Source organism: Girardinichthys multiradiatus, chromosome 8, assembly GCF_021462225.1.
Source record: "Girardinichthys multiradiatus isolate DD_20200921_A chromosome 8, DD_fGirMul_XY1, whole genome shotgun sequence".
Classification (NCBI taxonomy): domain Eukaryota; kingdom Metazoa; phylum Chordata; class Actinopteri; order Cyprinodontiformes; family Goodeidae; genus Girardinichthys; species Girardinichthys multiradiatus.
This window is the reverse complement of record NC_061801.1, coordinates 2306187-2320313: the sequence shown is the minus strand read 5'-3', so window position 1 is coordinate 2320313 and position 14127 is coordinate 2306187. Positions and strand designations below refer to the sequence as shown.

Sequence of the window (14127 nt, the reverse complement as noted above, 5' to 3'; positions counted from 1 at the left end):
AGTTAAGCCCAACATTATTCATACCTCCAGGTAGTCAAAAAACTACCTAGGCACCAGGGCTGGACACGATTTGATTTGAGGTGCTGAAGGCTCTGGACTTTGTGCGCTGTCATGAGTGACTCCAATGATGCATAGGGGACTGGGACAATTCAGGTGGAGTGGAAGGCAGTAGTGGTGGTGCTACTCTTTGACAAGGGGGATTGGTTAGTGTGTTCCAACTGTCAAGGGATAACACTTCTCCAACTCCCTGTTAAAAGCTCACAGTAGGATGTTGGGAAAAGAAAAACCTCTCTGAACAGGGTCTCATCTTTGCTTTTTGTGGATGATGTAGTTCTGTTGGCATCTCCAGGCTATGGCCATTCACACTGAAAAACAAACTACCCTGGAGCAAGTTGGATTTAAATGTAAAGCGGTCGGCATTAGAGTAAGCTCTTCTAAACCAGGAAGAGGTGGATTTTTTAACTTGTAATTTTGACTATTTATCTTTGGGGATGAACTTGACGTCTTTGAGGTTGGAAAGTGACCTTAAAAAAAAAAAAAGGAAAGTGACCGTGCCATCACCCTCATCTTTAGTTCCCATCACAGATTTCCCATCAGGTGCCTGTCAGGATTCTTGCTCAGCCACTCCATTAATATTACTTCCAGTCAGAAGAAACCTGTTGGTGGAATTATGATTACTTTAAACCTAAACCTGCCAGCAGTTGAATAATTTTGGGCTTAGTTGTAGCTTAAAGTTTGGTTCATACAGAATATTTTTGTTTTTACTCATTATTACAGTTCACAATTCTAAAATAGTTTAGAATTTAGTGGTTTTTCATGAGCCAGAACTTTTTTGTGCTGTACATGATGTTGGGTATATACATATTCTGCTTTCATGCTACCTTTGGACTTTGCAGTAATTTCGTATTCATTTGCTGCACCTACAAGCTTAGATCTGTCTCCTCAAACAAAATAAAATATATTACACAGTAGTTAATGATTAGTAAATATGAACTTAATATGAAATTACCTTGCCACTAGTTATTATTGAATATTGTCAAAGATTACATTGATTATTTATTATTTCCATCCATCCATCCATCATCTATTCCCGCTTGTCCTTGCAGGGTTTTTATCTTCTCTTATGGATAGTTTATTTTATTCAGAGTCTGATCATTTTGGCTCTCTGGAATGTTCAATAAACAAGAAGAGTGAGAAGGAGTTGAGCCGATCAAAGGAGTACATGAAGTTAGGTGTATCCTCAGTGATGAATAAGATCTAAAATGCTTCTTCTAACATGTAAAGTTAACAAAAAACTGTAAAGTCATATGAAGCCACCTTTCAGTCACAGTTTTTCATTTCTGAGAGGACACAAAAAAAGTAACCAATGGTTAGATTATGTTATAGCACTGATTTAGTAATCATTAACTAGCTAATAACATAAATAGGATTGGAGCTTTGTATCCCTGCTCTTTTAGCAGTTGAAGAACAATTTAATCAAATAGTTTTGAGGTTTTTAATGCATTGAGCTCCATACATCTATTAGTCTCCCCCTTGATGTTTTTCTGAGCTGAGAATCTGTTCTTGTTTTCTGACTCCCTGTTTTAATTCTCATGTACAATGGGAATAATGACCAAAATAAAACAAACAAACATATTTTAGATGTTTTAGTAGATCGGCTTCTGTCTAAAAACCTTCTATATGATATGGTTTAAGCAGACCGTGGGAAAAAGAAGTTTCAGTGTGTGGTCTCCATGTAAATAACTCCCTCCCTGTCTCTGCAGCTGGAGTGAGGACTGGAGCAACAATGTTCTGTCTGATACTGAGTCTTACTCTGTGATGTCATTGGCGGAGAATAGCCAACGTGCCACACAGGGTGTCCGGGGTCGTCTGAATGCCACAAGTGGCACCACTGATTTAAGTTCTAATTCAGCAAAGTGCCGAGACACCAAACGCCAACAAGAGTTGCCTTAAAGTTCCAGGTAACTGATAAATGAATCTTAAATTTGACTAATAAAGAGAAATATGAAGAACAGGACAATGACAACACTCTGGGAGAAAGAAAATATTTGACTTAACAGTTTGAACCAACCAGAAATAAGGACTTATATCTGCATCTGATAGTAAACTTTGTTAATTTAGCCATTTGAAAAACTTTTGAAAGTTACACATATCTCAGCTATATGTGTTTCATTTATTAATTTTCTTATCTAATTTTAATGAAGTATTTTGATATCCCAGCTCTTTCTGTAGATTTCAGTTACTAGTGTCTAGAGCAGCTGTTCTGAGGACAGGTGTGGACTCCTTCTTTATTATTTCTCCATCAGTTAATAGGTATGGAATTATATTACTGAACTATATCACTGCAATTCTCCAACATGCAAATAAATTGAACTTTAATGGCCCTAAAGTGCAATATGTCAACATTTCAAAAACATTTTATTAATTTTAATGCTAAAGGTGGACAGGACAATTATTATTGTGATTGGTCCTAACATTGAGATCTGGTCAGAGGTTTACATTCACTCATCATGGTGTGAACATCTTATTCATTTTAAGCTCTTAATATTTTATTTAAACAGTTTTTTCAGGGGAGAATTATTGTACAACAATCACAGTCAATCGATGCAAAATTTGATGCCACTTAGTTAACTACATTTCAACCACATGATTCTTATACCCATATAGAAAGTTTTTGCATAATTCTGCCTGAGAATTTGAGCACTGCTCTTGGCAGAGTTCATTTAAACTGTTTAGTTTCATCTCATGGACATTTTTTTAAATATCGCAATACCTGACAATTCTAGATCATTAAAAGGGAGCTCACATCCATTACAAAGCCAGTTTGATGCCCTCTGTCTTCATTATTCCATCCACCTTGAGCAATGCAACAGTGTCTCTGGTAGCAAAAAAGGCCCACAGCATAATGCTATCACCACCACGCTTGGCAGTTAGTGCTATGTTCTTAGGTATGCGAGCCTTACCTTGACCCTCAAACACACTTTTTGTCATAGTTCGATCTTTGTCTCTTCTGACCATCAAACCTTTCTCCAGAAGGTATTTGACTTGAAAATGTGGCGAATTTCAGTCGGGCTTAAAGCAGGGGCTTATTCTTTGACCGGAAACCTCTAAGTCCGTGGCGATCTAAGACCTTGTTCACTAATGGTGACATTTCCACTAGTTTTCAGTTCACAGCATGCTTAAAGCTTGATGGAGTCTGGGTTGTTCTTCAACATCCTGGCCCATTTCCTTTCATCTAAGGATGGGAGTTTGGGTGAACTTCTTGATGCTAATAGGATTACATGTAACAACAGAACATGGATTCTAAACAGTGACTAAAACTGGTTCAAAAGCATTCTTAAAGTACTAAAATAAATCTGATATAGCTCCCAAAGAGTCGGGTGTACTGTGAGCGTCATTATGTCATCAGACAAGAAGAAAAAGCTAATTTGCCTTGTAACTTTGGAAAATCAAAAGGAAAAGAGGGTGTTATATAAGGCCATTAAACCGGACAAGGTGACGACAAAGGGGAAAACACCTGTCAGTGTGGCGCAGAGCGGCTGTGACACGGTGCGTCCTCTCGACCAGTTGCTCGGCATATATATATCTCTCTATATCTATATGTATAGATATATCTACATATATATCTATATCTATATCGATAGACATCCAGGTCACCTCTAACTCTGCATCAAATCCAAACCTTCAAACTCGTGCTCGTACTCGTCGTCTTCCACTTATCCGGGACCGGGTTGCGGGGGCAGCCGACTCAGCAGAGACGCCCAGACGTCCCTCTCCCCAGACACATCCTCCAGCTCCTCCAGGGGGAGCCCAAGGCGTTCCCAGGCCAGCCGAGAGACATAGTCCCTCCAGCGTGTCCTGGGCCGTACCATGGGCCTCCTTCCGGTAGGACGTGCCTGGAACACCTCACGAGGAAGGCGTCCAGGAGGCATCCGGTATAGATGACCGAGCCACCTCAACTGGCTCCTCTCGATGTGGAGGAGCAGCGGCTCTACTCCGAGCCCCTCCCGGATGGCCGAGCTCCTCACCCTATCTCTAAGGGAGTGCCCGGCCACCCTACGGAGGTAGCTCATTTCAGCCGCTTGTATCCGGGATCTCGTTCTTTCAGTCATGACCCAAAGTTCATGGCCATAGGTGAGGGTAGGAACGTAGACCGACCGATAAATCGGAGCTTCGCTTTTCGGCTCAGCTCTCTCTTCACCACAACGGACCGGCACAGTGCCCCCATTACTGCGGCAGCCGCACTGATCCATCTGTCGATCTCCCGCTCCATTCTTCCCTCACTCGTGAACAAGACCCCGAAATACTTAAACTCCTCCTCTTGAGGCAGGAACTCCCCTCCAACCTGAAGAGGACAAGCCACCCTTTTTCGGTCGAGTACCATGGCCTCGGACTTGGAGGAGCTGATCTTCATCCCAGCCGCTTCACACTCGGCTGCGAACCGCCACAGCGCATGCTGTAAGGTCTTGGCTAGAGGGGGCCAGCAGGACCACGTCATCCGCAAAAAGAAGAGACGAAATCCACTGGTCCCCAAACCAGACCCCCTCCGGCCCTTGGCTGCGTCTAGAAATCCTGTCCATAAAAGTTATGAACAGGACCGGTGACAAAGGGCAGCCCTGCCGAAGTCCAAAATGCACCGGGAACAGGTCCGACTTAGTGCCGGCAATGCAGACCAAACTCCTGCTCCGCTCGTACAGGGACCCCCGATTCCATACTCCTGGAGCACCCCCTACAGGGCATCACGAGGGACACAGTCAAATGCCTTCTCCAGGTCCACAAAACACATGTGGACCGGTTGGGCAAACTCCCATGAACCCTTGAGAACCCTGTAGAGGGTATAGAGCTGGTCCAGTGTTCCACGGCCGGGACGAAAACCACACTGTTCCTCCTGAAGCCGAGGTTCGACTATCGGTCGGACTCTCCTCTCCAATACCCTGGCGTAGACCTTCCCTTCAAACTGTTTGTCCTTAGGTTGAAAACACCGCATTAACATTGAATAATTATTTTTTAATCTTCCAATATTTATTAACAGTTATCTTTTAATCATTTAACATTTAATTCACCACATCATATAAAATAAAAATCTGCTAAATATTGATTTATATTATTTTGAAATTGATCAAATGTAATAATTACCCTTTTAGAAATTTAGATTGGTATTTCTGCTGTAAGAAAAATAATAGAAACAGATTAAAACCTTTCATTGTTGAATTTCTACTGTTTTGCCTTTGTAATGACTAAGTTAACAGCTGTTTATCCCTTATTCTGAATATTCTGGAGGAATAAATGTGTCGTGATTCTGTCCCGTCTGCCAGCTGTTTCCTCCTCTGCTCTCCTCAAGCACATCTGTATGGAAGCAAATCGTTACCATATTTCAAATGAAAAAGCATTTTCAGAAATGCTTTTTCATTTTAAGAATGTGGCTGCATTGTTTGACTCATAAATGAAATTAGTAATCAATAATCCTATTTGCATTTTAATTTTCTTCTTCAAGACTGCTCATTCTTTCACTTAATTAAAATGAAAAAGAAAAAGACATTTGAGATTTATTTTTCCAAATGTACCCCAGCAAATAGATACCAAAATTCAATTTGAAATGTAAAATATGAAAATGAAAAAGCATTTCCAGAAATGCTTTTTCATTTTAAGAATGTGGCTGCATTGTTTGACCCATAAATAAAATTAGTAATCAATCATCCTATTTGCATTTTAATTTTCTTCTTCATGACTGCACATTTTATGCCATAATCAAAAAGAAAACAAAGCAGACATTGCTTTTTCGTTTTTGTGGTCTGCCCGCAAAGTACTGCTCAGAACTCAAAAACGAAAAAGCATTCCGAGCTGCGGGCGCAGAAGAGTGACGTCAGCAGCCGCTCTTCCTCAGCTCCCTGCTGACCGAGCTACCCATCTTGTTCGGTAGGGGGCGCTGTGCACGTCTGCATTGCATTACATTGCAAACGTGCCGAGAAATTGATTGAACTGCAGCAGGACCGAGCTCAATTTGTGGCAGTGGCAGGTAGAACTGGCAGTTCCGGTGGCGGAACTGCCACAGCCTGCCACCGGAACTGCCACAGCCTGCCGCAGGGTGGCACGGGATTCCGCGAGGATGCCAGAAGGTGCCAGACCGGCCGTAAAAACTTGCCAATGCGGTTGCCGCTGTTTTTGTGGAAGCTGATGCTGATTATCGGCAAATGGGATGTCATTGTTGTTATAGCCTGTTACCTTTAAATAATGATTTCATTATTGATTATTATTCAATAAACAGCTTTAGACCCATAAGGTGATTGTATTTACTTGACATGGAAAATAAATAGCACTATGTGTTTGTGTGACGTATTGAAAGGATGACGAAGATTTATTGCACAAACAGCCGGTTTATTATAGAGCATGAGCGGCTATTCTGAATCGTCACTCACAGAAAATTATAAATAAATGCTTAAAAACACGCTGGATGTCCCAGGCCATAAGGATGCCACCGGAACTACCAGTTCTTCCTGCCACTGCCACAAATTGAGTTCGGCCCTGCTGCAATTCAATCAATTTCTCGGCACGTTTGCAATGTAATGCAATGCAGACGTGCACAGCGCCCCCTACCGAACAAGATGGGTAGCTCGGTCAGCAGGGAGCTGAGGAAGAGCGGCTGCTGACGTCACTCTTCTGCGCCCGCAGCTCGGAATGCTTTTTCGTTTTCGAGTTCTGAGCAGTACTTTGCGGGCAGACCACAAAAACGAAAAAGCAATGTCTGCTTTGTTTTCTTTTTGATTATGGCATAAAATGTGCAGTTGTGAAGAAGAAAATGCAAATGCAAATAGGATTATTGATAACTAATTTTATTTATGTGGCAAACAATGCAGCCACATTCTTAAAATGAAAAAGCATTTCTGGAAATGCTTTTTCATTTTCAAATTTTACATTTCAAATTGAATTTTGGTATCTATTTGCTGGGGTACATTTTGAAAAATAAATCTCAAAAGTATTTTTCTTTTTCATTTTAATTTAGTGAAGGAATTAGCAGTCTTGAAGAAGAAAATTAAAATGCAAATAGGATTATTGATTACTAATTTCATTTATGAGTCAAACAATGCAGCCACATTCTTAAAATGAAAAAAAGTAAAATATGTCAGTATGCCGCATATTAATAGAAATATCTTAATTTCCGCTGATGCAGAATCTCAGAAATACTTTGGCCAATTTTATAAGGCAGGTGGTGGACTTCACCTGTATATTTACTTCTCTGGAGAACAACTTGTGGTTCTTCTTGTCGCCTTCTGAGGTTTAGGTTGACCAAAGCGCAGACAAGAGCTTGGCAGCAGCATGTTGAAAAAGTCTTAATCTTTATTCAAGGTTTTCCAAGCGTAGGAAAAACGTAGCAAAATCACTGCAGGTACAAGCATGACACAAATCCAAAACTTACTTGAGTACTCACTGCAGGAACGTAGCAAAAACTGAACTTAATCAGAGGTTGTGAACGGAAGGAACCAGCGAAGCACAATGAAAACCACAGAGCTAATAAACAGAGGGGAGTGAGGTATGAATCAATGAGACACTGAGGCAGGTTATCAGATGAGAATGGACAACAGATGTGAACCAGGCTACAGGGAACTGAGGGAGTAAGAATAATAGCAAAGATGACCAGGCTATGAAACAAAGGGGAACCCGAGAGCTAAACTATAACATAAATCCAGGAGGGAACATGACTACAAAACAAAACTTTAAGTAAAGGACTGAATAAACAAGAATCAGGGAACAGATCTAAATGAAGCTATGGACATAGATAAATAACCAAAGAAACATAAGAACCTAGAGAAATCATTAACTAAAGTAAACTGAGAAACTAGAGGGAACAAAAGAACACCACAACCTAATAATTAACAAAGAACCCATGAAGAAAACCTTGACCTGTAAAATAAACAAAACCTAAACCAACAGTGACTGAAGTAACTAGAAAGGAAACAGAGAACGTGAGAACTAGAATATGTGCAAACCAAAAGTATACAATAACTAAAGCTAACCTATAAGGGAGGCTGGAACTATAGTGACTAAACCAAGGAACTAAACTCGAAAAGAGAACAAGTACCTAACAATAAAACACAGAGATACTAAATGAGAAACTAAACAAGAGAATCCAGGGAGACAAAGAACTATTATAATAATAATAAGAAGAAAACCATAATAAGAAATAGGAAAGCAACCACAAAAGGAACTAGGAGCGAGGGGAGAGAAAACAACAAACACTAGGAGGCAGAAGAAGGAAATAAACAGCCATGACTACAAAACCAAACTAAAGTCAAAACACAAACCACAAGAAAGTCCAAAATGTCGCGCCACGACACTTCTCCTTCACTGTCTGATTCTGTCTCAACTTGCATCTCTCTCCTGACCACCTTTCTCATTACTGCTGGGTGCACTACTAATAAAAATGTAATCTTCGTCTTCCTCTTACCTGACAAGAAAAACATACACTATGTTGCCCAAAGGTATTGGGTCATTCCACCAGATCAGTGAATTCTGGTGTTCCAATCACCTCCATGTCTACAGGTGTATAAAGTTTGGTGTAGAGAAACTTGACAGTCCTGACCTCAACCTTCTAGAACATCTTTAGGGCGAATTAGATTTTAATCCTAAACCTCGTGGAAGATGTTTACAGAATAGTTAAAAGTTGCTACTGCTGGCAACGGTGGGTCCATCAAGACAAATAGTGTATCTTAACATTATAAGCAGGCATTTCAGTGACATTCCATTCCAGTACCTTATCGTTTAGCTGCCACCATTAGTGCGGACCCATGCAAATGATCCAAGCAAATAACACGTAAGGGAACGTTTTCTCATTTTTATTTGTTTTATCTTAAATTAAGATAGGAAACATTTCAAACACAGTAAATAAACCTCATTCGCCATTTAACCTATCTCAGAGTCTGACCTCTTCTGCAACAGGTGAAAATGAGAAATTGCACCGTGCTCCACAAAGTCCTTCTGTAGTTGCTGCCTTTACTGATCTTGTGAACGTAAAACAAAATTGCTTTTTCTATTATATTTGTGTTAGTGGTTGAAATTCCATTTGAGAGTTTTACTGATGCTGCCATTTATTTTGGAGGGAACTGCTTGTTCCCGAGGTGTGCTCTGTTGGTGATTTACATCCCCATGGGAAAAACTTGCCTGGGGTGGATGCAGGGCTGGTTGAAGATTGGCTTATAGTGGCCATAGCCACTCCTGCCCACCCCCTGGCTCCGCCCCTCCGCCTTTTATTTTTGCATCTTATTTGTGACTCGACTAAGAGTCTCAAAATCGAGTCACAGTATCTCCTATATATACAAAATGTTTGTTTAAATGAAGGTGCAATCCATGGAAATTTAGGAACAATTGAGAAAGGAAGTAATTTCGATCTATCAGTCTGGGAAAGGTTTTACAGCCACTTCTAAAGCTGCGGGACCACAGTAAGAGCCATTACCAACAAATGGGAGAACACATGGAACAGTGGTAAACCTTCTCAGGAGTGGCTGACCGATCAAAACTGCCCCAAGATCTCAGTGACGACCTCTTATCGTAACGCTTGATTGCTGTTGTTGCTAAAAGGGTGGCCTAGCCATTCATTAGCTTTAGGGGGATATCATTCTTTCACATAGGGACATGTAGCTCTTTGTCTAATATTTAAATGTGTTTGATCATCTGAAACATTTACTTGTGACAAACATAGAAAAGAAAATTTTCAGTTCAGTTATGTGTTTATTTTAAAGAGAATTAATGATGCATATTTGTATAGCTGTCTGTCTTGCATCAAAAATCCTCCATCTAATTTTTTACAGATCTGATTATCAGACAATTTGTGTATTTGTTTTGTTTTAGTTTGATTTTGCAATAAAGACTCACTTTTGGAATTGTAAATGTTTGTGTGTTGTTACTTTCATATTAAAGTTCAATCCTATCATGTGAACTCAGTTGTATTTATAATATTTCTGGTCTATGTCTGGTGTTTCTGCAGATTTGCGTCTCCCATGAAAAGCCTGTCTCAACTGTCGCCAGACTCAAAGACAGCTCTAAGTCCTCCCGTCTCTCCTCCATCAGAGGTGTCAGCTCCACTGTCCAGCCTGGCCGTTTCTGTCCCCTCAGTGGCTTTAAGTCCCTCCGTTGAGGAGGAGTGCCCGTTGCTGCTTTCAAAGAAGAGTCTGCAACACATGTCCTCAATACTGTCCGATCAGAAGAGGAGCTTCTCCCACTACAACCACGGCCATGTTGCACACAGCTTACCACCTAGCCCAGCCCTTCTTGCAAAGAATGTTACCAACAGAGTCACAGGGGACTGCGACATCACCGCTGCCTGCCACAGTTTTTCAGAATTACCTGAGAAACGAATGAATCTAACCAACAGTACCAGTACCTGCAGCAGCAAAAGAGCTGCAGGCCATATGCTGCGTTCCGTGGAGTCCAGTGACAGCATGCTATTCAGTGAAACAGATGAGCCTCAGGCAGGAGACGCACCCTTCCTCACTGCAGACAGTATGACAGCCCTTTGGGATATGGAGAGCAGCAGGACTAACCCAGCATCACCAAACCATGTCCTGCAGGTTAAACCTTCCAATCCCATTGCTGTGTAAAGTAAACAGAAATACCTTCAAATTCTACTGAGAAATATTCACTTAAAATGTAATTTCAACAAGCCAACCGCTGTGTAAAGATTTTGAAAAAAGGGAAAAAGAAACCTATTTTAGTGATGTAGTAAATAGAGTTTTATAAAAGAAGAAACAACTGTACAAACATGTTCTTGAGCTGCAGGTAAAGTGCCATATCCTAGTATGTAGCAAAGGTTCCCAGTATATGTAAGAGCAGAAGAAAATCTACGGTGCCTTTCTGTTTAGTGTGGCTGGAATGGAGTAGCATTGACTACTGATCTATGGATCACCGTCCCAACATTTTGTTGGCTACAGACGCATGCTTTGATAAAATGTTCAGCATGTAGCGGTTTGATTTCCAGGTATTTCCTTTGACAGGTCACTCCTTTGATGCCCTTGTCTTATTGGTCCACTGAAATGGTTTAAAGGAATGCTTCACTGAACTACCATGCCTGGACTCATACTTAGTAATACATTTTAAAATGGCTCATTACCTGCATTCGTTTAGAGATAGAGAAAATGTTAGTGATCATATTAGTCATATTGGTCACTATCTGTCCAAGTAACCTGTCACTGAATAAATATTAACTGTGAGATAAATGTGCAATCACTAAAATCTGCATTGTAGGACTTACTAATGCTGTCACCTCTATACTTAACATAACCATGTAGATTTCTTTCAGTTCTATATTGGGTTTTATTCTGTATTAAAGTGAATATGCTGATGTTGTTAGAGACAGCACTACTGTAGCTCTGTAAAGCTCTTTCACACATGATTTGCAGTCTGGGGATTTTCCAGAAGGGCTACATAACAGAATGCCAAAGTCTGCAGCTACACTCTTAACTCCTTGCCAAGCTGATTTTAAATGCTGTCCTGTGAAATATCACATGAGTAAATACTAAATAATTACTCCAAAAATATGAAAAGAAAGACGGAGATGCTTCTCTGCTTTTTTGCTGACCTCTAGCAAATCACTGAATTTAAAATGGCTGCTAGAATGAAAACAAAAGTGGTCAAAAACACTAACTTTTTGCTGATTTGAGTGAAACGTGATCCTACATCTTCTAACAAAAATATCTTCTCAAAAAGTTATGTTTCATTCATTTCTAAGGAGGCCGTTCACTTTGTTTCACAAACTATAGAAAAACTCAGTCAGGGTAGTGCCCCAAAAGACAATGATGAAAATCCAGAATAAATGGAGTATTGTTTCTTTAAAAAAAGGCATACATGTTGTACAGACTTAGGCAGATAATGCTTTAAATACACATAATGGTTAACTGCTTAAAGCTGATATCTTTGACTTTTATATTCAACAGCTCACAACCTTCAAAAGACTTGTTTGCACTTCTGTTTTGAAATGCTTTAGTTTGTGACTTATGTGTGTGGTGTTATTGTAAATGTAATTTAAAAAAGAATTAATAAAGAAAAATCCAAACTGGTTTAACTGTCCATTCTGTGATTAGATCATTTACTGAACGCTCACTTGTCACCAAAGAATGAACAGAATTTTTAGAAGAAAAATCCTCCAGTTTCTCTAAACAACCATAACTCCTTAACGTTAAAAAAGTAATGTTTAATATTTCTAGAACAAAAAAATAAGAAACTCATAAAAACAATGACAGTTTATTGCCACTTTGTTTAGTTTTACACTGTAGATCTCAGACTTTTCAGCTCTGTAGATACTCAATAAAAATAATTGCTCTCAGTGAATTTAAACATGTTCTGGGTTTTGTGCATCGATGTGCTCCTATATTTCTGTTTTACATTTAGTTCTTACTATTATTCACAAGTGTTCATACAAGTATTTACACAGCTTGACACATTTGTCACGTTCTAACCACAAACCCTTATGTATTTTATTGAGATTTTACATAATGGACCATCATAGAGGCACATAAGTCTCAAGTTGAAGGAAAACAATACATGGTTTAATTTTTTTACAAATAATTTGACATATGTATTCAGCAAGTCAACCCTTCACTGTAGTTAATAACTACAAGTCTAACACTCGTTCTAATGTATGTGTGTTAGAATGGCCCAGTCAAGGGATCATGTGGGGACTTAGATGATGTTTCGATCTGAACGTTTCCATTTTAGTTCTGGCTGTATGTTTAGGTTGCTGAACCTACATTCCAGTCTCAGGTCTTCTGCAGCCCCTAACAGATTTTCTTCCTGGATGGCCTTGTATCAGCTCTCACCACACATCCCCACAGCATGATGCTGCCACCATTATGTTGCACTGTGGGAATGGTGTGTTCAGCTGGATGTGTGGAGTTTTTCGTCACATATATTGTTTTCCATGTGGACTAAAAAGTTATTTTTGACTAAATGAAAAATGGGACCAAAATATCCCCCAACATCTTTGACCTTTCCGGACACAGCATCCCACCATCAAATTTAACCAATGAGTTCTGTGCCTGTTCATCAGTAAATCATGAAAGACTTGGCAAACTTGACCCTAGATATTCCACATATGCTCGGTGAGCATTAATACCAATCCTAAACTGAGATGGAATCAGGTACAGTACCATTTCAAGTAAGTGAGTTTCTGTGTCTTGTAGAGGAAACCTCTAGAGCCTCCTATTATATTTCTATTCTCACCAAAAAGCCATTTTGCCCTTATTCTTAATAAATAAAATTTGTCTATATGTGTAAAAAAAAATAGTTTTTGTTAAATTAAATTAATTAGTTACTTAGTAATTAATTAAATAGTTAAATTAAAGAACTAAAAATTAAACTTTAATTTAGGTTTTAGAACAAATAAATAATGAGAAGACAATGAAACTCTTTTGTAGAATGAAACCTTCCATATTTATTGAAAATATAGAAGGAATGTGTTGTTTGCAGCCTCATGACAGAACACAAGGACTAAAAAGAACCATTCCTTGTGTCATAAGTGCCATTATGTTGTGGAAATTCTATCCAGATACAGCATAAAAACACAGAAAAACATGTTTTTACATTTATTTTTTAAAACATTTTTGAGGTACTTATGATTTCTGCTCTAAGAGCCAATTATGTAGGGCCTAAAGAGCCACATGAGGCTCTGAAGCCGCAGGTTGTAGTTTATAGAGACAGTTGATCACAAAAAGAGAGAAAGCAGTATGTTTTATGAGATGGTTAACATGGACTTCTTTTCTGTTGCACACGGCTGTATCTCACTTCCACTGCATTCTAAGTTCCAGGCCTCCGAACAGCTTCTGACATCCCAGTCACTTTCATTAGTATCCAAGACAAGTGGTTGTACAGAGTTGCTGCCCATAGATCCTAAGTCTTGCATCAGTTGATCTGCAAACTCTTGTGTTAATACTTTAGCCAGGCTCTGTATGTCCCAACACTGAAGCATGCAATGTAAACTTCTTTTGTGTAGATATAATAATACTGATAGGTCCTTGGAGTAATTACATCCTTTTGAGTTTTTTCATTTGAAATAAAGTAAAAAAAAGTACTTTTCAAAAATATGCTAAACATTTACTGCTGTAATACAAAAGATCTTCAATATGCGAAGTTGAAATAAAA

The 14127-nt window shown here is 39.4% G+C and overlaps 1 protein-coding gene across 4 annotated transcripts in view; it reads left to right on the top strand.

Annotated features, from left to right (window-relative positions):
• nrg1 (neuregulin 1) overlaps nucleotides 1–12047 on the top strand; it is a 52655-nt gene extending 40608 nt beyond the window's left edge. For all 4 annotated transcript variants that reach the window (XM_047373519.1, XM_047373521.1, XM_047373520.1 and 1 more), the window contains one exon: nucleotides 9980–12047. In XM_047373519.1, coding sequence (XP_047229475.1) covers nucleotides 9980–10592 — 613 coding nt within the window. In that variant the 3' untranslated portion in view covers nucleotides 10593–12047. The remainder of the gene's footprint in view (nucleotides 1–9979) is intronic.
• The last annotated feature ends 2080 nt before the right edge of the window (nucleotides 12048–14127 follow it).